Here is a 23,964-nt window from a genome sequence, read left to right on the forward strand (position 1 = left end):
TTTTAAAAAATGTTTTAAAAGTATAAGCTCAAGGAAGCATACCTTTTTTTGTTCCAGTTTTCAAAGAACAGATTTTCAAATAGTAGGGTATGCAACAAATTAATAACCCTTCTGAATTCTTCATAACAGTTAGATTTAATATTAGTATAGCTTTATGAATACTGGCACAAATTCAAGTTCAAATCAGTGGTTGACATAAGAAGAAGTAAACTTTGTAGAGAAATTAAGGAAAAGTTTTTAATCACCTTTTTAATATTTATCATAGTTTATTATTGGTAAGTTAATAAATATGCACTGTGTGCTTACTGTGATCCAGTGGCTGGGCTAGACCCTGGGAATACACTGGTGAACCTGGTCACTGGTCAGTTCTGAAACTTATACAGAAAGGCAGAATGCACAGTACAGTAGCTTTCACACCTTGTGACTATATATATATATATATATATATATAAAATTGAGTCAAAAGCTTCAAAACCAGTACTTATCCTTTCTAAATGAGTAAGGATTGATTCTGTTCCATTTTAATTTTTTCAAGAAGCCCTAAATTTCTTGACATAGGTACATACAGATTGTAACCTACAGTTAAGAAAAAAAGACAGTGGCACTGGTGAAAATGACACTGGGCTGCCTGCTCAGTCGTTTCAGTCATGTCTGCCTATTTGTGACCCCATGAACCCCTCCAGGCTCCTCTGTCCATGCGGTTCTCCAGGCAAGAATGCTTCAGTGGCCTGCCATGCCCTCTTCCAGGGGATCTTCTCAACCCAGGGATTGAACCTGTGTCTCCAACTCCTGTATTGGCAGGCGGTTTCTTTACAACTAGTACCCCTGGGAAGCCCATACCTAGATTGTTGTTGTTCAGTCATCTGGGTTCAAATAGCAGCTCTGCCACTTCCTAACAGTTGTTGTTGTTCAGTCACTCAGTTGTATCTGACTCTTTGCAACCCCATGCACACCAGGTGCCCCTGTCCTTCACCATCTCCCGGAGCTTGCTCAAACTCCTGTCCATCGAGTTGGTGATGCCATCCAACCATCTTATCCTCTGTCATCCCCTTCTCCACCTACCTTCAATCTTTCCCAGCACCAGGATCTTTTCCAATGAGTTACTTCTTTGCATTAGGTGGCCAAATTATTGGAGCTTCAGCTTCAGCATCATTTAATTTTAATTGGTTTATGTTGTGTTCACCATTTCATTTTTTATTTTTTCAAAAGTTGTGCCCTGCCCCCTTCCCTCCTGTTTCATTTATGGTCCACCTTAAACTGTCATAGTGCCTGTGGGTGTTTCATTTAGCTTGCTATGTGTAACAATGAGCCTATATCTGCAGTTCAAGGTTTAGTGGAAGATGACTCATCTGCCTTCTTGAACCTATTTCGTTCTAATCAGTTTATGTCATGTCCTTGGGCTATATCATTCTTTTAAATGTTATGCCCTGCCCTCCTCCCCTCCTGTTTTATTACTATTATAATAATTATTATTAGAGGAAACTAACAAAGAGCAAACAAACTCAATAATTGCAGATTATTGATAAATGTTATGAAGGAAACAAATGAGGTAAAATTTAACTAAGAATTAAAGGATGAGAAGAAACAGGCTCTGGGACAAGTATTTCGTTAAAATGAAAGAAGTTTGGTGTTAAGGACTGAAAGAAGATGAGTGAAGAGGGCGTGTTTTTACTGAGGCTTGGTAAGAGGACTGTAGCTAAGACACAATAAACAAAGCATGGGTTGGAGAGATTGGAGAGAAAGCCTAAGACAAACCTGCAGCTTCCAGAGGTGGTGAAAGTCAAGGTGTTAGTTGTTCAGTCAGGTCTGATTCTTTGTGACCCCATGGACTGTAGCCTTCCAGGCCTCTCTGTCCATGGAATTCTCCAGGCAAGAATACTAGCATGAATTGCCATTCCCTTTTCCAGGGGCTCTTTCTGACCCAGGGATTAAACCTAAGTCTCCTGTATTGAAGGCAGATTCTTTTCCATCTGAACCACCAGGGAAGCTATAAGTGGTAGGGCTTGAATTTTATTCTCAGAGTAATAGGAAGCCACCAAAAGGTTTCTATCATTGAAAACAACTGCTGCAATATGGAAAATAAAGGGAGATGAGCGTGGCAAAAGCCAAATAAGTGATTGTGGCAGTCCAGGAATGAAACATTGGTCTGGATTCAAGTTGTGGCAGTACATATGGCAGTAGAGTGACTTAAGATTCATCTTGGAAATAGAACTTGCTGATCTAATAGCTGTTCGAAGAGGGATAAAGAAAAAAATCAAGTTCTAAATTTCTCCCTGGAATAACTGATAGGGGTTGAGATAGGAATATGGGTATAGACACTTTGCCTCATCTTCTTAGTATCCTTAGCACGTAATTAAGTCAGAGAAATTTTTAAGAATTGACCGAGAGTAAAATCAGAGAGAATCAAAATGTGAGGAATAAACATGAAAATCAGGTTCAACCTCTTTAGAAATTAGGGGAAAGCATAGGAATTCCCAGGCAATTTAGTGGCTAGGGCTCCAGGTTTCCACTGCAGGGGTCACTGGTTGATCCCTTGTTGGGGAACTAAGATAAGAGCTTTGCGGCATGGCAGAAAAAGAAAGAAGTCAGGAAAATACAAGTTAAAACCACTCTAACCCATCAGTGTGGCTACAAAAAGGTCTGACACTTTCAAAATTATTGATGAAGATGGGGATTAATGAGAACTTTTATACAGTAGTAATATAAATTAGCACAACCATTTTGGAAATCTGTTTGCCAGTACGTAGTATGGTTGAACATGAACACATCTCTGACCCAGGCATTTTACTCCTACATATATACCCAACAGTATCTGGTGCACCAAAATACATGAACCAAATGTTCATAGCAGCATTAGTTTGGTTTGGGGGGCGGTGTGCTGGGGAGTGGTATGCCATGGGGCAGGTAGGGGATAGAACCTGTGTCTCCTGCAGTGGCAGTCCAGAGTCCTAACCACCAACCAGGGAATTCCTACTAGTATTTCTTGCAATGAGAGTAGTTTTGAATTTGAGTTGTGAACATATCTGTCCACCATAAAGTACACACACAGGCATGAAGATACCTCCTAACTCTTACTCTCCATTGCTCTTGAGTCTACGATGACTAAACCTGTCTTTCCATCAAAATTTGCCTATTGAGGACTTCCCTGGTAGTACAGTGGGTAAGAATCCACCTGCCAATGCAGGGGACATGGGTTCAATTCCTAGTCAGGGAAGATTCCACATGCTGTGGAGCAACTAAGCCTGTGTACCCACAACCACTGAGCCTGCATGCTGTGACTACTGAAGCCCATGTGTCTAGAATCTGTGCTCTGTAACAAGAGAAGCCGCCGAAGTGAGAAGCCCATGCTGTAACTGGAGAAAGCCCACACAAAGCAAAGAAGACTCAGTGCAAACCAAAAATAAATAAATATATAAATAATATTAAAAAAAAAAAAAAAAAAAGATTTGCCTATACAGAAGGGATTTCAGGATTATCTTGACCAGGACTTGGCTAACTGTAACCTCTGGATCAAATCCTGTCCACCACTTATTTCATTACAGGTGCAGTATAAGAGTAGTTTTACATTTTAAAATTTTAATTTGATTTTTATTTTATATTGGAGTATAGTTGATTTACAGTGTTGTGTTAGTTTCAGGTATACAGCAAAGTGATTCAGTTACACATATTCTTAGATTCTTTTCCCATGTGGGTTATTACAGAATACTGACTGGATTTACATTTTTTCCCTCTTTTTTGTTCCTTTTTCTTTGGAACTTTGGATATTTTTTTTAAGATAAAATTGTACATATTTAACGTATATAGTATGATGGCTTGATATATATAAGCATAGCAAAATGACACTTCAGTCAAGCTAATTAATATAGTTTTTCCTCACATAGTTACCATATATTTTTTATGATGATAGCACTTAAAATTTATGCTTTTAGCAAATTTCCAGTATTTGATAGTATTGTTTTTTTAAAAAATATCCATTTATTTTTTTGGCTGTGCCAGGTCTTAGTTGTGGCAAGCAGGATTTTTTGTTTGTTTGTTTTGGTACCAAGTTAGTTTATTTGAAGGAATAGTATTAAAGAAAAAACTTAAGTAGATGTTTTGGTACAACTTATAGAAAAGATGAATATAACCCAAATATGCATGTACTGCCTTGGTGACCAGGGAAGTCACCCCTGTGGCTATGGGAAGCCAGCCTGAGGCTTAGCCCTCACTGTGTCCCAGGGTGTGCTTGTCAAAGAGGTACTCTGCCATGCCAGATCCAGGGGCCCAGATCTTGCACAGATTGGTTTTGTGGTCACCCAGTTCTTTGATGGCTTCCACCTGCTCGTTCAGGTAATGAGTCTCAATGAAATCACACAGATGGGGGTCATTTTTTTCAGTGGCCAGTTTGTGCAGTTCCAGTAGTGACTGATTCACACTTCTTTCCAAGCACGGTGCACATTCCATTGCATTCAGCCCATTCTCCCAGTCATCGCGGTCTGGTTTCTTGATATCCTGAAGGAAGATTCGGCCACCTCGTCGGTTCTGCAGCTTCATCAGTTTCTCAGCATATTCCCTCTCTTCAAAGCCACATCACCGCGGTCAAGATAGTATGACACGGACAGGTAGACATAGGAGGCGTAGAGCTCCAGGCTGATCTGGCGGTTGATGGCGGCCTCCGAGTCCTGGTGGTAGTTCTGGCGCATCTGCGACGGGGATGCGGTCGTCATCGCAGGCGGCTGAGAAAAGGCGGTGGTGGTGGCAGCTGTGCGGCACTGGAGCAGCGGCGGGGACCTTGGGCCGGTTGGAGGGCGCTGTCAGGTGGTGAGGAAGGCTGGCTCTGAGTGGCCGGCCGGGGCGGGACGAGCAGGCGTGGGAAGAGTTACCGGGCTCCCTTCAAGCACCGTTGGCGCAGGAAACCCCGGCAACTCTCCACGAAGACTGTCCATGCGGGAATTTCAGTTGTAGCATGGGAACTCTTAGTTGTGGCGTATGGGACCAAGGATTGAACCAGGGCCCCCTGCTTTGAGAGCCGTCTTGTCCACCGGATCACCAGGGAAGTCCTTGATACAATATTAAGAACTGTAGTCATCATGTTGTATATTAGATCTCTAGACTTAATAAGCCTAACTTTTGAACTTTTCCTTATTCACTTTACTCCCCCTCCCCCCACCCCACCCCCAACCCCTACCAGACTGTTATTTGTTTGTCTTCCAGCAACTGTCAGGAACGCTTACAAGTAATGCAGGAAAACCTGAGAAAATCAACTTCCTGAGCTAACTTGCAGACAGCTTACAATGAAAACCCCACTCCAGGACAGGAAAGGGCCAGCTTCTGCCTTTTGGTACTTCAAAAATTGTCCCCGAGGGGGGTGCTCTGTTCCTGGAAGTACTGCAGTATCAGGTCGTGAACAGAGCAAGTTCCTATTCCAACTCTCTGCTTCAAAAATCCATTTAATATATTGTTCTCGGATAGAGGATGTATCAGATATTAAACTGATAAAAACAGATACTACACTTGATCTTAGCCAGAAGGCTGAGAAGCCATAAATTCACTTTTAAATATGATAATGGCTGGGGTCAATAGCTGTTAGCTTGGAATTTGACCTCCATCAATGTAGTAATGGAGAAGGAAATGGCAACCCACTCCAGTGTTCTTGCCTGGAGAATCCCAGGGACCAGGAAGCCTCATGGGCTGACGTCTATGAGGTCGCACAGAGTCGGACACGACTGAAGCGACTTAGCAGCAGCAGCAATGTAATAATAGCATATTGCAGAAAATTTAGAAGTCTAGAATATATTTGATGCACGCTTTAAAAATGTTGGACCTTAGACATCTTGTCGAGTTTCCCCCTCCAAGAAAACCAAAGCCATAAAGTCAATTGTATATTTGAGCAGCCTTTCAGAATAAAAATCTAGCTCCTTCTGGCCTCAACACCTTTTCTAACCAGATGTTTCAGCCTAAAGGCCTGAATCTTAATTTTCCTCTTAACTTGTTATTATATCTTTTAGTATTAAAAAGTAAAAGGAAGAAGTTTTCATGGTACATAAAAACTATATGAAATTTAAATTCCAGTCCCATAAATAAGTTTTATTGGGATGCAGCATGCTCATTCATTTATGTACTGTCTGTGGATGCCTTTGCATTACAATGGTAGAGTTGAGTACTTGTGACAGAGACCATATGTGGTGCTTTCACCGCTTTGTACTATTGCTAAAAGGCAGATATCCAGAGAGCAGAATCTAATCAAATGCTATAAATGGCTTCCAAAGGATGATGAATATGTTTAATTAAAAGCATTTGCCTTAAATGGATATCAGTTGTTTGGCGGCACATATCTGCATGAAAAGTTGCTTTTAAAGTTGAAATATGTAAAATCTCGCTACGGAACAGCATTTACAGATGACTATTTGGAACAGATTTTGATGTAGATCTGAAGTGTTTTCTGACACCACCCATCAATTCTATTTCCTGACTCTCCTACACCACCTGGGTGTCCAAGAATTCAGTTCAGTTCTGACCTGAACTACTTCAGAAGTTAAAACACCCAGTCCCATAAGTCTGCCCTCACTTTAGTTTTTATCATCTTTTTCTTTTTTTTTAGTTAAACTTTTTATTTTGCATTGGTGCATGGTCGGTTAACAATGTTGTGATAGTTTCAGGTGGGTAGCAAAGGGACTCAACTATACACATACATGTATTCATTCTCCCCCAAACTCCCCTGCCCTCACTTTAGGCGTCAGCAACAAACAGGGTACTCGGGCCACCAACACTTTTGCCCAGCCAATTATAAATCAAAGGTTCCCACATCCTCCTCTTTAGGTTTGATAATTCATTCGAATGGCTCATACAACTCAGGGAAACACTTTGTTTACATTTATTAATTTATCATGAAAGATACGACTCTGCAACAGCCAGATGAAAGAGATGCACGGGGCAAAGTATGGGGGAGGAGGGACTGAGTTTCCCTGCTCTCTCCCAGCATGTCACACCCACCCTCCTCTTCATAGCACTTTGATGTGTTCACCAACTCAGAGCTCTCTAAATCCCACTGCTTACAGGTTTTTCTGAAAGTTTCATCACTTAGCCATGGTTGATTAAATCATTGGCCATTGGTAATTAATTCAGCCTCCAGTCCTTCTCTCCCATTGTACTGACTGTACAATAAAAGCCAAAATAATGTACATGCTGCCAAGGTAACCTGCAGGCCCACCGTGTATATCAGCCGCAGAGGTGTCCTTAAGAACTCTACAGAGCTGGCTCGCGACTTGTTCACTAATTTCAGAGAGAGAAAGGGAATTATAAGATGTGCATATAACTGCATGAATACAGGCAAAAACAGAACCAACTAATGGGGTAACAAAGGGAGGGAGGCTCTTCTTTGGATGTTTGACTCTAGGGCAGCGGGGGCCAGGCCGAACAGAAACGGGAGCTGCACTAAAGCTCCCCTCCTTTTCCTGAAGGATCTCTCAGGGTAACAAGCAAAAGTATGACCAGGCCTCCACTCTGCTCCAGGTCATCTATGGAAAGGAAAAATGTGCCCCCAGACTAGAAGATGGCATGGCAACTGGAGGAGGGCGTGGTAACCCACTCCAGTAGTCTTGCCTGGAGAATTTCATGGACAGAGGAGCCTGGCGGCCTAAAATCCATGGGGTTGCAAAGAGTCGGACACAACTGAGGCGACTTAGCATACACACACAGGCAGGGGCCACACTGTCACCTGGAGCCCTGTTTGTCCCCGCTGGCTTTGCCACTGAACTGACTGTGTCACAGAATCTGCAAAGGTGTGAGTTTTCTAGCCAGGAAACTGGAGGTCTAACCCCAAACCAGCAGCACTCCTGCAGCCAGAACTCAGGCTTCACAGGAAAAGTCTCAACTGCTGCCTTAGGAGCCTGCCTCTGAGAGCAGTTCTTTCCGATCTCTCCTCCTTCACTAGAAAAGTGACAAAACCAGTTATGTGGGGTATAAATCACAGGAAGCAGAACTTGGGTGGCTCCGCTTAATCCAGAGGAATTGGAGCTAGGGCGGCTTCTGTGGCGTGGCGGGGGAAGTGGGGACTGAGCCACCAGGGGGCCAGTGGTGGCATCCCCACCGCCTGGGGTGGAGAAGGTGGGGGGCAGCCTAGCTCAGGGGGCCAGCACAGCAGTGACGGTGATCCCCTGGTCACCAGTGTATCCTCTGTCCGCGTGCTTCAGGGCCTTCTTACCTTCAAAGGGATTGATTCTTAAACTCTTACTATGTGGCCTGCAGATAGATTGAGATGCTTTCTTCATACAGGCATTTTCTTCATGTCAGTAATTTAAATTTCCCCACAGGTGGAGAATATCTCCATGACAAGATCCTTCATCACATGCTTCATCAGCTTCCCTATACGCACTTTGTGGAGTTTCAGGAAAGGTCTCTGCTTTTTTTCCTTTTTCATCTCTTTTAGGTGGTTTGCATGGGAAGCAGAACACCACCTTTTGGCACATGTGCGTCAAGAGAGACTTAAGTGGCACAGGAGCTGCTGGGTGAGAGCTGGAGGTGCTAGATGGACTGACTTGCTGAAACTTTCCCTGGCCCTTGAGCCACTGCTAGTGCTGGGGTCGCAGCTGGAGGTGAAGCAGGATGAAGATCTGCTGCTACCCTTGCAAGCACTGTGTCTATTGTTTTACCGCTGTCTCAATGCTTCTCACTTTACTCCTTGGTGCTCCTTTATCTTTAGAGCGATTCTGAGATGTCTCACTTCTAACCCGAACCTGGGAAAGTATCCCTAAAAGATGGCAGTTCTCACCAAAGAACAGGATCTTCCACCAAGGCCATCACTTCCCTCTCTCCTCAGCTGATGAATCTAATATACAGTTGATCCTTGAACAACAGACGGTTGAACTGCTTGGGTCCAAAAATATCTGGACTTTTAAAAGAGTAATAAACACCACAGCACTGCAGGACCAAAGCAGTGTTGGTAGAATATAGGAATGCTGAGCAGGGAATACTTTGGAACCAAGTACACCTAATGTGCGGAGAAGGCAATGGCACCCCACTCCAGTACTCTTGCCTGGAAAATCCCATGGAGAGAGCAGCCTGGTGGGCTGCCATCTATGGGGTCGCACAGAGTCGGACACGACTGAAGCGACTTAGCAGCAGCAGCAGCAGCAGCATACCTAATGTGGGGCTGGCTATAAATTATAGAAGGATTTCTTGCTTTGCAGAGGGTCAAAGCTCCTAACTTAACCCCTGAGTTTCAAGGGTCAACTGTGGTTTAAAATTACAATCTGGTACACGGAAAAGAGCACTGCACTCAGAATGGACCAGCTGGTAGTCCTTGAACTATGCCAGGGACTGCCTGCATAAAAAATGAATCAGACCTGCTTGTTTTACAGGCTGGGTTTGGAGAGGGTGGGGCACAGACAGTTGAGTACTTAAATATAATGAGATAAGGGTAAGATAAAAGTAAGCTCTGGGGGTTACAGAAAGAAAAGATTAGAATCTTTATTGATGTTCAGTTGCTCAGTTGTGTAAGACTATTTGGGAGCCCATGGAGTCTCCTCAATCAGGAAGATTCCCTGGAGAAGGAAATGGCAACCCACTCCTGTATTCTTCCCTGGAGAATCCCCATGGACAGAGGAGCCTGGTGGGCTACAGTCTATGAGATCGCAAAGAATCAGACATGACTAACACACTAACAGACTAACACACTAAAGTGGACATAGTAATTCTAGCCATTATTGTCAACTCATTTGTTATGATATAGCAAGATAAGTGAAAATATTCTTAAAAATTGCAAAACATTAATAAATGTGTTAACATGAGCATCCATTTTAAAGAATCTTTTTCAGTGTAAAACAACTTGAAATTTATTGAAGTGCTATACCAAAGCCTTTGACTGTTGGATCACCACAAACTGTGGAAAATTCTGAAAGAGATGGGAATGCCAGACCACCTGACCTGGCTCTTGAGAAATCTGTATGCAGGTCAGGAAGCGACAGTTAGAACTGGACATAGAACAACAGACTGGTTCCAAATAGGAAAGGAGTATGGCAAGGCTGTATATTGTCACCCTGCTTATTTAACTTATATGCAGAATACATCATGAGAAACACCGGGCTGGAGGAAGCACAAGCTGGAATCAAGATTGCCGGGAGAAATATCAATAACCTCAGATATGCAGATGACACCGGAAAGTGAAGAAGAACTAAAGAGCCTCTTGATGAAAGTGAAAGAGGAGAGTGAAAAAGTTGGCTTAAAGCTCAACATTCAGAAAACGAAGATCATGGCATCTGGTCCCATCACTTCATGGGAAATAGATGGGGAAACAGTGGAAAGAGTGTCAGACTTTATTTTGGGGGGCTCCAAAATCACTGCAGATGGTGACTGTAGCCATGAAATTAAGACGATTACTGTTTGGACAGAAAGTTATGACCAACCTAGAAAGCATATTAAAAAGCAGAGACATTACTTTGCCAATGAAGGTCCATCTAGTCAAGGCTATGGTTTTTCCAGTGGTCATGTATGGATGTGAGAATTGGACTATAAAGAAAGCTGAGCACCAAAGAATTGATGCTTTTGAACTGTGGTGTTGGAGAAGACTCTTGAGAGTCCCTTGAATTGCAAGGAGATCCAACCAGTCCATCCTAAAGGAGATCAGTCCTGAGTGTTCATTGGAAGGACTGATGTTGAAGCTGAAACTCCAATACTTTGGCCACCTGATGTGAAGAGCTGACTCATTTGAAGAGACTCTGATGCTGGGAAAGATTGAGGGCAGGAGGAGAAGGGGATGACAGAGGATGACATGGTTGGATAGCATCACCGACTCAATGGACATGAGTTTGGGTAAACTTCGGGAGTTGGTGATGGGACAGGGAGGCCTGGTGTGCTGCAGTCCATGGGGTCGCAGAGCCTGACACAACTGAGTGACTGAAATGAACTGAACTGAAAGGAAGTAGCAAGATTTCCCAAATGACTTTCATTGAGCTACACCTAAAATTTTAACATAACTATGGTTCATTTGTCAAAACTAAGAAACACTGGCAAAACACTATTAACTAAATTACAGACTTTATTCAGATTTCAGCATGTTTCCCACTAATGTCCTTTTTCTCTTCCAGGATAGAAAACAATGGTTTTTAATGAATCAGAGAATAAAAGTTAATATGGTTTGAGAAACCACATTGCATTGTTTAAGAAACTATCACTTGTGGTATTTGGGTGTAGTATCAAGGAGGAATATCCTCAATTATCTAAAAAGGAAAACACTTTTCCTTCTTCCAACCAGATTTTCTTTACATCCTTTTAACCTTTCAGAACAGATCAAATGCAGAAGCAGATATGGCAGTCAAGCTATCTTCTGTAAAGTTAGATATTTAAAAGTTTCACAAGACTAAAACAATGCTACACTACTCACTAAAAATATTTTTTGGGGGTTTGGAAAACAAGTTACTTTTTATTAAAATTGTTAACATTCATGGGTGTTCCGGTCTTTAAAAGTATTTATTAATATTTGACTGCATCTGGTCTTAGTTGCAGCTTGTGGGCTCTTCATTATGTCATGTGAGATCTTTTGTTGGGGTGCACGGACTCTCTCATAGCTTCCCTTGTGGCTCAGCTGGTAAAGAATCCGCTTGCAATGTGGGAGACCTGGGTTCAATCCCCGGGTTGGAAAGATCCCCTGGAGAAGGGAAAGGCTACCCATTCTAGTATTCTGGCCTAGAGAATTCCATGGACTGTATATATATATAGTCCATGGGGTCCAAAGAGACACAACTGAGCGACCTTCACTTTCACGGACTCTCTACTTGTGACACACAGGTTCAGCTGCTCTGTGATATGTGGGATCTTACTTCCCTGACCAAGGATCAAACCTGTGTCCTCTGCATTATAAGGCAGATTCTTAACCATTAGGTCACTAAGGAAGTCCCAAGATAAGTTCAAGTCTTAACCTCCAGTACCTTGAATATGATCTTAGGAAATAGATCTTTGCAGATGTAATCAAGTTAAAATCAGATCATACTGGATTAGAGTGGGTCCTAATCCAGTGACTGATGTCCTTATAAGAAGAGGTAATTTGGACACAGAAATGAGACTGCCATGTGAGGACGAGGCAGAAATTGGACTCATGCATCTACAGGCCAAGGAATGCTACCAATTGTCCTCAACCACCAGGGGCTTCCCTGGTGGCTCAGAGGTTAAGGTGTCTGCCTGCAATGCGGGAGACCTGGGTTCAATCCCTGGATCAGGAAGATCCCCTGGAGAAGGAAATGGCAACCCACTCCAGTGTTCTTGCCTGGAGAATCCCACGGACGGAGGAGCCTGGTAGGCTGCAGTCCACGGGGTCGCAAAGAGTCGGACATAACTGAGCGACTTCACTTCACTTCACTTGACCAGGAGCTAGGAGCAGGGCGTGTAGAAATCTTTCACTGTAAACTTCAGAGGAAGCACGGACCTATGGACACCTTGACTTTGGCCTTCTAACCTCCAGAACTGCGAGAGAATTTCTGTTGGTTGCTGCTGCTGCTGCTAAGTCGCTTCAGTCGTATCCGACTCTTCGCAACCCCATGGACTGCAGCCTACCAGGCTCCTTTGTCCATGGGATTTTCCAGGCAAGAGTACTGGAGTGCGTTGCCATTGCCTTCTCCTTTTGGTTAAGGCCAGTCAATTTGTGTTACATTTTTCACAGCGACCCTAGAAATCTAATACAACATGTATTGCTTTCTTATTTTAAAATTAATAAATATTTTAAAATATTTCTTAGTTTCAATTTGTAAAGTGGTAATATTGATAACTGTAATCCACATAACTGAAAACTCCCTAGGGCCTTCATGTCTTAAATGTATAAAGGGTTCCTAAGATGAAAAAGAGAACTGTTGTCCTTTTTCTTCCCTGCTGCTAAGTGGCTTCAGTCGTGTCTGACTCTGTGTGACCGCATAGAAGGCAGCCCAACAGGCTCCCCCGTCCCTGGGATTCTCCAGGCAAGCACATTGGAGTGGGTTGCCATTTCCTTCTCCAATGCATGAAAGTGAAAAGTAAAAGTGAAGTCGCTCAGTTGTGTCTGACTCTTAGGGAACCCATGGACCGCAGCCCACCACTCTCCTAACCATACCTATAATATCAGTTACCCTATAAACACTGGTGATTCCATGTCTTTTTTTTTTTTCCCCCTTCTGTCCAATTCTTTGCTCTGAGTCTCTGATTTATATATCCTACTGTCTGTTTTTTAGACATCAATAATCTGTATATGCCAGACTAGATTCTAGATGCTTTCCCTGACACTGGTCGTCTTCCAGGGTTCTCTCTTTGAAAGGCTTATACCTTATACCACTCCCTTATACCTCATTCCAACTCATCACCAATCCATCATCCGAAATCCATCCAGCTCTCTCTGTATACACCCACTGCTATCATAATCTTAGCTATAATCATTCTTCACCTGGGCCACTTTAATAGCCTTTTAGCTTATTTCTGCAAGGACTGCCAGTCTCCTACAACTAGTTCTTTTCAATGCAGCCAGAGTGAATTTCTTAAAACACATGAAATCATATATTTAATCTTCACCAACTTCATGTCTCCCCCACTTCACCCCACCTGAAGAAAACCCTTCATGGCTTTCTGTAGCTTTGCATGAATACCAAAACCTTTAACCTAACCTACAGGACAATGCATGGTCTAGTCAGAACAGTTCTAAAATATTTTTAGGAGCAGATTCCATTAAACAACTTAACTCTTTGATCAGTTCTTCTATGCTTAGTCACTCAGTCGTGTCCAACTCTTTGTGACCCCATGGACTGCACCCCTACAGGCTCCTCTGTCCATGGGGATTCTCCAGCAAGAATACTGGAGTAGATTGCCATTTCCTTAGAGCAGCAGTTAAGCTAGTTTTATTTTTATACTATTTTTTAACTAAAATAATTATGGGGGGGGTTGTCAATTCTTGTCCCTTCTACTTTTATTGTGAATGTTCTTTAAAGACTTTTTTTTTGGCTGTGCCACACAGCTTGTGGGATCTTAGTTCCCCAGGCAGAGATGGGACCTATGACCCCTGCAGTGGAAATGCAGAGTCTTAAGCCACTGGACTGCCAGAGAAGTCCCAAATTAGGCCATGTTAATCAAATGTGACATGGGTTTTCTATATTTAGAATGAAACCTCTTGAACATAAGTAATTTTTTAAATAGACTTTTATTGTGAATATAAAATATTTGGAGATGATTTTAAAATTTCAGTTACAGAGTTAATAATTCAATGATCTTTACAAAAGAAAGCACTACATTAAAATTTACATTCATAAGACACAATCTAAAAATGCATATACTAAAATGATTCAACAGTACTTACAGTTTTATCAAATCATGAAATTCAGAAACTTTTTTAAACCACAGATCTAAACCGAGGTCTCAAGCTCAGATGTCTTCAGGGCCAAGTGGGAAACACAAAGTAGTGAAGTAGTCTCAAGTAAGAGCCTGGAGTCTGGTGGACTATGGCAAACGGGGGACTGCATGCCCAGTATAAAGACTTTCTGAATTCAAAACTTTTGGAATTATGCACACTGAATAAAACAACTGTGGGCCAAGCTGGCCTGAATTGACTGTCAGTCAGTTTGCAGCTGTGGGCTAAATGAATCTCTAGCAAGTTAGGTACCCAATCTTAAAAATGAGACAACATTTCTTTAGGTAGTTGTGTGGATATATTCTTAAAATATCTGACTAAGAGAAGAAATTTTTTAAAATACCTTTTTTCACATTTATTTGGGAGAAATTAGTTATGCCTAAGAGTTTATTAAAATGAAATGAATTTTATTCTTTTACAAATAGAAAGTTCCATATATTATTATGTACATTATTGCTTATAGGAAATATTTATGTGAAAAATAAAGTACTGGGTTTGCTCAAGCCGTTGCTCAGAAAGCATTCAATCACCTTACTAAATACATAAGAAAATACTTGTATTTCAGTTAACCAACAAATTTATCTTTAAAGAGTATTTTGTTGGAGAACTTTAGTAATTTCACACTGTCAGTGAAAAGGTTCTAATCTAAACATGTAAAATTTTATAGCTCAAACCATGTTTGTTCGTTATGTCAAAGCAGTTTTACAGAATTTACAACATTGTATGCCATTGGTTACTTCATATTAATCATTTAAAAATAGTTTTTTAGAGATTAAGGTGATGGAGGCATTATAAGGACAAATAAAATATCCTTTAAAAAGGCTGCAAAAGCACCTTATAATTCAAATATCCTTACTAGAGTAGGACTACTTATAATAAAGTAACCCACAGACAACAATACTTCAAACAAATGCAACTCAAATACATTTATTCCAAATCCAAAATATTTTCTGCTTTTAAAAAACATTTTAGCTCCTGGCTTCAGAAGTTTAACATAAAAAGAAAGCACCAAGTGTAACCATATAATACTTCTTTTTAAAAAGGTTAAAAAGTTACTAGTTATTATATCTTTTCTATAAAATGAAGTTTATATGGACAAATAAGTTTTATAAGTGGCCATTAATTTCTGAAATTAAAAAGTCAAAGCTGTTTAAGTATCTGGCTTACAGTTAGATGTTTAGCAAACTCTGAGTATACAAGAAAATATTAAGAAATTGTTATCAATTAATGCAATAGGTCTGTGTTCATTTTCATTTTCTATGAATTGAAACTTTTCAAGTAGGGGAAATATGTTTGGCATTTTTTTTTCTAACCTAATATTTGGCAAAGTTTTAAAGTCTTATGTATCTTATCTTCATTCTCACATTCAATTATTAAAAGCACTTAAATACAAAGCAATCAGGATTTCTTAGAATTCAAAGTTAACATTAACACTGATTTTACACAGAATTATGCATGGCAGAAAATTAATATTGAAAACAGGATTATAAATTCACTATGGATCCATAGAAGAAACATGTTTCTCAAACCAAGTCAATAATAGAAATACCATGTAAGGGAATATATACAACACAAGCTGACATATTACAAACGAAGTTTGATTTAGCTGTTCTTTAAAAAACCAAAAGGGTTTCTATGAATACCTTTATTTTAAATTAATAAATTATTCATAATAAAAATGTAAAATTTTCATAAATAACAGACTAGATATTGATTTTTATGGGACTCCCACAAACTAACAAAATATTCAACATTATTTCATCCAAATGTTGGTTTACAATTATTCAAATGTATTTAAAGATAACAGTTGACTGATTTGTAATACTGAATTCCAGGCTTAATTGACAGCAGGTAGAGTATATAGTGCTGTCTGCTTGTTCTTCACATCATCAAATGATGAAGCTCCTTTTGTGAGAAACATGATGGCTCCACTGGCTACATAGAGTGATCCCATTAGTTAGCGTATTTATGGAGGAAGCGTTCAAATGCATCATAGATGGCTCGCCTAAAATTAAACATGAAAGAGAAACTACAAGTAATTGGCAAAAAAGGGGGACAGACAATGCTTTTACTATAAGTTATTTCCAAATACCCTGTGGCTTGCAACCTGACCTTGTCTCCAAACAGGCAGGTACGTGAGGGTGTCTAGACCCATGTAATTCACCACTACTAGAAACCTTCAAATGTGCTTCCAACTGATAGTTCAGAAACTGATGGTTTATAAACTCAAGGTTGATAAAAGCCATCTTTTCTTGAGAAGCACTTTTTTTGTGCCTTAAAATTTATATTATTTATATGAATAAAATATGAAATGATAAAGTGAAAAGGAACTGGTTCTTTCTATTCTACTTGTTGAAAATTAACTGGCTTTGTAACTTTTCAAATGTCATATTCAATCTGTTTCATAGATTATGATATAGCAAATGAACTCAAAAGCCTTAGTTCCCTACATTAACTTAACTTTTAATATTTTAATTGGAAAGAAATAGTCACATTGAGCTGGCCCAAGTTCATAAGATATATTTGTAAGGCTTATTTTGGCTTTTTTTCCTATTGCCAAATACATTTTCATTGTATAAAATTCAGAAAAAGAGAAAAAAGTCATAATCCCATCACTCTAAGGTATCTATGTTTAATCTTTTCCTACAGGCTTTTTTTTTTTTTAATGCTCATGTCTGTATTTTTACCCAGTTGAAATAATAACTGAGGAACTTCCTTGGTGATCTGGTGGTTAAGTGTCCATGCTCCCAATGAAGCAGGACAGGGTTTGATCTCTGGTCAGGGAACTAGATTCCACATGCCACAACTAAGACCTGGCATAGCCAAATAACTAAAAAAAAATTTTAATAAATAAATAAATAATAATTGAGATCATATTAATATTAATCCTATATTGTACTTGTTTGACTAAGCATTTCCCCACATCCTTAAAAAGATACTAAGATTAACTTTAAAACTGACACCTGCTATGGACCGTGATTTCCAATTTGTTGGAAAGAAAAAGATTTGTATCATTCTTGTGTGGCTCAAAAATATTTGGCTCAAAAATTTATAAAATGAGGCCCGAGGTTGCAATCTGGGCTACTGTACATGGTATAAGAAGGGTTAGTAAAGGTATACATATGCATTTTAAATCATTTGAATAGTGTCTTACTCACCTGTACCATCAATCCAAACAACTTAATCCAAATTCTTAGAGCACACAAAGGATTGGCTTGTTTTACTTTTAAATCTGATGAGTGATAAGGGTGAATTCGTAAAGTTCTGCTATTCCAGTGTCATCTAAACTTCGTTAGGTTTTAAAATGACTAGTGGGGAGTATAAGTCAAATAGCTTAGTATTTATTCCTCCTGAGCAAGTTATTTAATCTTTTTTGTTCCCCGTATTTCTGTATAAAAGGGGGATATTAAAAGTAACATCAGAAGAAATTGCTCTAGTACCTGGCACATACTGATAGCTAACATTTATTTCTTTCTCAAATGAAGCCTTCAAGTGAGCACCGAGGAGTTTTTATAGCTGACTTTGATTACATCTATTTTTCTTAATGCCTCTCAGTCATACTCCCACATAGATACAGAAAAGAGTAATAAAATAAATTTGGTAACGATTTACTAAAGCAAGCATGTGGGTTCCCTGCATTCACATGTAACAGAACTTTAGACTCTTCTTGGGCAACCCTAGCAACCTTCCCTACACACAATTTTTGTTTGCTTTTGTTTTAGTTTTGCTGTGCCAGAGGGTCACTTGAGTGTTCGGTAAATAGTCTGCTCACTCACAGACTAACTCACTGCTTTACAAATGAGTATTTTTTTTTTTTTTTAAGATCATACTATAAAAAAAAAAGTGTTACATTCTTGAGGACATTACAGACTTGAAGAATTAATCTGTACGTCAAGAAGGTGACATCTCTACATTGAACTACATAAGCAACAACATACAGATAGTTATTTCTTAGATTAAAAAAGAGCTAAAAACATGTCAAACATACCAACACACAATTCTTCTATGACTATGACTGTCCAGTTGGCAGTTTTGGAACACTGTACAGGGCACTGGTCTAACTCCTTGATGTGAACTGGTTTAACCATTAATGATAAATATTCCAATAATAACTGTTAACAATCAAATGAACAGAGGTAGAAATAAACTGGCATATCAAAAAACTAGAATAATAGCATAAAAGTTTTTGTGAGTGAGTGAGTGAGTGAAAGTTGCTCAGTCATGTCCAACTCTTTGCGACCCCATGGACTGTATGTCCATGGAATACTCCAGGCCAGAATACTGGAGCGGGTAGACTTTCCCTTCTCCAGGGGATCTTCCCAACCCAGGGACTGAACCCAAGTCTCCTGCATTGCAGGAAAGCTTTTATAAATTCTAACAAATATGGATTAATACAAGATTATTAACAATAAAATCAGTATTTCACTTCTCATTTAAGGTTCAATATTTACTGGCTGCTGGAACACACTGCTAGATTATTCCACGGGATGCTCAGGTCATTCTGAGAGAACATCAGAGTGGAGTGAAAAATTCACAATGACTCAAAGCAAGTTTTACAAACCCTAGTGTTCCTCCCTGCACTCTAAAATACCTGGCTATTAATATTTGAAGAGGGTAAAACCACACAATAAAAACACCTAACATATGCTATTTCCTAGTTCTCTAGGAGGAAAAGAAAATAAGACAAGGTAGGAAAGAGTATCACAATGTGAGAATTGAGAGAAGCAGGAAGGAAATAAGAGGACTAAAATCTATAAGACAAATATCAATTTTTTTATATTTATTGAGAAAAAAAACTCCCCAAAACAAACAACAAGTAACAGACACCAGTTAGACCAATCATCTTACCTGAAGAGTCCTTGTTTAAAAAGATAAGCACTAATATGACCCCCTTCTAGATATCGGATTTCACAGCCAGGCCAAATTTCTTGTAGACTTCGAACTCCTGTTCGTGGAATATAGGCATCTTCTTTGGCTTGAACCACTATGATGAGGCTTGGGTCAACTGGAACTAGGTACAGGATTTTTTAAGATGCAACAAATATACTTTGAAGAAGCTCTAAATAAATACTGGTAACCATATTGAAAAGTAAAACGACACCATACAATGCAGTAAGTATGCAAAAAATACTTGCCAAACTAAAACTTTTGATCATTAAGTTAAAAATCAACTATACTGGATTTTCCTGGTGGCTCAGTGGTAAAGAATCCACCAGCCAGTGCAGGAGACATGGGTTCTACCCCTAGTCCGAGAAGATCCCACATGCTGTGGAGCAAACCAAGCCTGTGTGCCACAACTACTGAGCCTGTGTGCTAGAGCCCGGGAGCTGCAACGACCGAAGCCCGAGCACCCCAGGGCTGAGCACAAGAAGCTGCTGCAGTGAGAAGCCCATGCAACTAGGAGAGTAGCCCCCACTACCTGTAACTAGAGAAAAGCCTACTTGGCAATGAAGACCCAACACAGTGAAAAATAAATAAATAAAATTAAAAAATCAACTATACTAAACCATAACAATACTCATCTCTATTACAATGAGATGAGTATTCTAAAGAAGATACAAACCCCAATGTTTTTAACAAACTAATAAAATGGTCTTGGATTTTCATGGATAAAATTTAAATATACATTTAAATAACTCACTTATCTCAGAAAACACTTTGTGGAGCCAATGATAAATGAAATTATAGCATACTTTAAAGATATTTCACACATTTTACCTATCATCAGCATATATTCTCAATTTCATGTAAAAATTAATACCTGAGAAATTTGCTACATGAGTACATTCATCCATAACTCCTTTCATAAATATTAAAGATTCTTTCTGAAGATTGTTTCTTCTTTGTTCTTTACTGAGTAGGTGGCATGACTGAGGACGACAGCTTGTATAACTACTTTTGTTGGTTGAAAGTGTTTGATTGAAGCAGTCCATCTTCGAGGTATCTTGTAACAAGAGTCCTTCTGATGTGGCACTGATAGATGTTTTACTAGATTTATGGCACTCAACAGGTTTTGGGGACACAACTTGGCCCGTCATATCTAAATTTAAAGTTCTAGAAACCAGATTAAGGTTAGTTAGCTTGTCTGCACTGCTAGGGAAGCGTTTCACGAACTCTTGTCCCATTTTGAAAGAATCTGTCTGAACATATGAAAGAGAGGAAAATGTCATTTAATATAAAATAGGATTTTATGTAACAACCTTGTCAAAACAAAGAGAAAACACATATATCCATCAAGGAATAAATGGACAAATAAAATATAATATATACATATAATAGATTATTACTCAATCTTAAAAGGGAATGAAATTCTGACACACGCTATGCCATAGATGAACTCTGAAGACATTCTGCTATATGAATAAGCCACACACAAAAGGACCATATTGTATGATTCCACTTTTATGAGGAATCTAGAGTAGTCAAATTCGTAGAGACAGAAAGTAGAATGGTGGCTGCCTGGGGCTAGCAAGAGGGATGAACAGAGTTTAGTTTAATGGGGACGGAGTTTCAGTTTAGGAAGAGGAAAAAGTTCTGGAGATGAGTGGTGGTGATGGATGGAGGTGATGGTTACACAACAATGTAAATGTACTTACTACTACTGAACTGTACACTTAAAAATGGTTAAAATGGTTAATACTAATGAACTGCACATTTAAAAATGGTTTAAATGGTAAATTTTATGTGGTATATATTTTACCATAATAAAAAAAAAAACAGAAAAAAAGGTATCCAAATTTAACTGAGGACTAAGACAAATTATATTTTATTGCTAAATGTTTCCTACTAAATGGTAAAGATGATCATTTAGCCTGTGACACACTTTGTTTTGTTTGTTTTGGCTGCACCACTAGGCTCGCAGGATCTTAGCTTCCCAGACTAGGACCGAGTCTGGGCCCCAGCAGTGCAAGTGCAGAGCCCTAACCACTGGACTGCAGGGAAATCTTGCTTGCACCATGTTCGCATTGTCACAGTTTTGAAATCCATGATTTGTTTTAACCTTAGAACTTCTGAAATTCTTAGAAGTGCATCCTAGCAGTAATACTTCAGTCACCCCAAATTCTTTTCTTAGGCTGAACTAAGAAAAATTAAAAATTATCAAGAAAAATATTAATTATTAAAATTCCCAAAGTATAATACACACTAAGTTTAAGAACTTACAATTTAAGTAAAAATAAAGTTTGTTAGATACCAAAAGCAGTCAAAGAAAAGAACAACAGCCTGGGAAAATATATTTGCAACTTATACAACAAACAGCTAACTGCCTTTACAATATTGTAGTGGTTTTTGCCATACATTGACATGAATCAGCCATGGGTGTACATGTGTTCCCCATCCTGAAAAATTTTAAGAATGCAGAATGTCTGGTAATTATAAGTATCTCAAAAGCTAAGATGAGAAAAATACAGGAAATAAGTACTCACTGAATAAATATTATTTTGTTTTGAGGGAGCCAGAAATGATTCCCTTCCAAGAAATAAGTAATAATGATAAAAGATGTAATTAATACACTATATCTCTTTTAAGCCTAAGCATGCATTTCCCCTCAGGACAATTCTGATTTTGACATTCTTAATCTCCTTTGTCTAGAACAGGACCCCATTTTAAACCATTATTTGAACAGAGTTCATAATCTAAAGCCGTTTTTCTCCACAGGATGTATTCATTTTAATACAGAAGCTGCAAAATAGCAAATAACTAAGTCAGTTAAAAAGAATCCATGGCATAATAAATATCAATTTATATTAACTGTCAACAAACTTCTGCATGAAGCCTAAAGGTTGGTATAGTACAGGTGAGAACTAACATGATTCTTCCATGTTCTCAGACTTTGTTTACTAAATAATACTGTTATAAGATCTGAAAAGAAACTTTAATGGGTCTTCCTAAAGCTGCATAATTTTCCAAACAATTTTCCTCTGATTACAGAGCCTGTTCATTCCTTCACTCCTTTTTCCTTTTTTGCATGAAGAGTTTTTTTTTTAAATTTTTTATTTTGCACTGAGGTATAGCTGATTAACAATGTTGTAATAGCTTCGAGATGAACAGTGAAGGGACTCAACTATACATGCATATGTATCCATTCTCCCCTAAACTCCCCCTCTATCTGTCAATCCTTTTTTAGTCCTTTAACTTTTGAAATATTTTTTTGACATTTTTTCTTGGCCTCAATCAGCCTTGCCAATTTCTAAGCCAGTGGAGCACTTGCCAGAAACAATGGAGAAAGGACTAAAATAACTGTTGTAAGGAAGCCGTGTGGATCTTTTGCAAGCCTATACCACAACATACTCAGCCCAGGCTTGTACATCAAACATCTTTGTAGAGGCCTTATGCTTGAGTGAAAGTGAGTGTTAGTTGCTCAATTGTGTCTGAATCTTTGCAAGCCCATGCACTGTAGCCCATCAGGCTCCTCTGTCCACGGAATTCTCCAGGCAAGAATACTGGAGTGGGTTGCCACTTCCTTCTCCAAGGGATTGTTCCCACCCAGGGATCGAACCCAGGTCTCCCGCATTTCAGGCATATTCTTTACTGTCTGGGCCAGGAGGGAAACTTGAGTAGTCTCTAATTTTGTCCTGGGATTATTAGCCAGTCACATTTTCAGGTGACCCTTGGTTGGTTGTCTTCTTTAGCTCTACCATACACTTCTGAGATAAGGCTTAAATTCTGTTATGTTCTCATGTACCTCAATTTCAGATTCCAAGCTCATGCTTGGAGGAATAAATATTTCTTTAAGGAATATTCTTCCTTCTAAAAGGGATTGAGACTGGATTTGATCTCCAGACCATACCAGCATGGCACCTGAAGTCATCTGCACTTTTCCTCCATACTGGTGTTTCCCCTTCACTCACTCACCCTTCCTCACTGACCCCCTCCTCAGCTCCTACCGCCATCCCACCTGCATTTGGCCCCTGGGGCCACACTCAGCCGACCCTCCCACTGTGTGGGGCTCACATGGTGGGGGTGTGTGAGAATCAGGGGTGGTCCCTGCCACTCCTTGCAAAGCACCATGGCTGCCTCAGCTGACACTGGGGCAAAACCTCTGCAGTGGATGCCACCAGCCTCCCTGACTCCCAACTCACCCAGATTATCAGTAACTTTCAAACTGAATGTGTAAAACTTTAAAATTCATGAAAAGAATGGTTACTTTAGGAGAGTAATCAGGAAGCAATTCATTTCCCTGAAAATTGGTAAATTAAGGGAAAGAATTAAGCCTTTTCTGTATGAACTGAGGGCTTCCCTCACGGCTCAGAGGCAAAGAATCTGTGTGCCAATGCAGGAGACTTGGGTTCCATCCCAGGGTCAGGAAAATCCCTTAGAGAAGGAAATAGTAACCCACTCCAGTATTCTTGCTTGGGAAAGCTCATGGACAGAGGAGCCTGGCAGGCGTTGCAAAAGGGTAGGATGGGACTTAGAGACTAAATAACAACAATATGAATTGAACTACGAGACAACCAAGTAATTAGCAAAGGAAGTGACTTTTTAAAATAAAAGTATTTAAATTAATAAATGAAAAAAAAGGACAGAATTAAATCAGCATTTTGCAACTCTCAATTTAATAGACATAGACATTAAGCATCAATGGCTGCTTACACCACAGGAAAGAGCAGCCAGACATTACCTGCTTCCTA

General features: G+C 39.6%; 1 protein-coding gene and 3 pseudogenes across 5 annotated transcripts in view; all 4 read right to left on the minus strand.

Annotated features, from left to right (window-relative positions):
* Positions 1–4,130: 4,130 nt before the first annotated feature.
* LOC120870959 lies at positions 4,131–4,706 on the minus strand (annotated as a pseudogene).
* Positions 4,707–5,342: 636 nt separating this feature from the next.
* On the minus strand, positions 5,343–5,523 carry LOC120871650 (annotated as a pseudogene).
* Positions 5,524–14,109: 8,586 nt separating this feature from the next.
* ABHD18 (abhydrolase domain containing 18) overlaps positions 14,110–23,964 on the minus strand; it is a 41,687-nt gene continuing 31,832 nt past the window's right edge. For 4 of the 5 annotated variants that reach the window (XM_040250530.1, XM_040250529.1, XM_040250528.1 and 1 more), the window contains 3 exons: positions 20,097–20,475; positions 19,184–19,346; positions 15,237–16,340 (listed from right to left, as the gene is read on the minus strand). In XM_040250530.1, the coding sequence (XP_040106464.1) occupies positions 16,289–16,340; positions 19,184–19,346; positions 20,097–20,475 (594 nt within the window). In that variant the 3' untranslated portion in view covers positions 15,237–16,288. Of the gene's footprint in view, positions 16,341–19,183; positions 19,347–20,096; positions 20,476–23,964 lie in introns of all 5 variants that reach the window. The other variant, XM_040250527.1, reaches the window with a different exon arrangement.
* On the minus strand, positions 21,035–22,741 carry LOC120870961 (annotated as a pseudogene).

This window comes from Oryx dammah, unplaced genomic scaffold (assembly GCF_014754425.2).
Source record: "Oryx dammah isolate SB20612 unplaced genomic scaffold, SCBI_Odam_1.1 HiC_scaffold_12, whole genome shotgun sequence".
In the NCBI taxonomy this organism is placed as follows: domain Eukaryota; kingdom Metazoa; phylum Chordata; class Mammalia; order Artiodactyla; family Bovidae; genus Oryx; species Oryx dammah.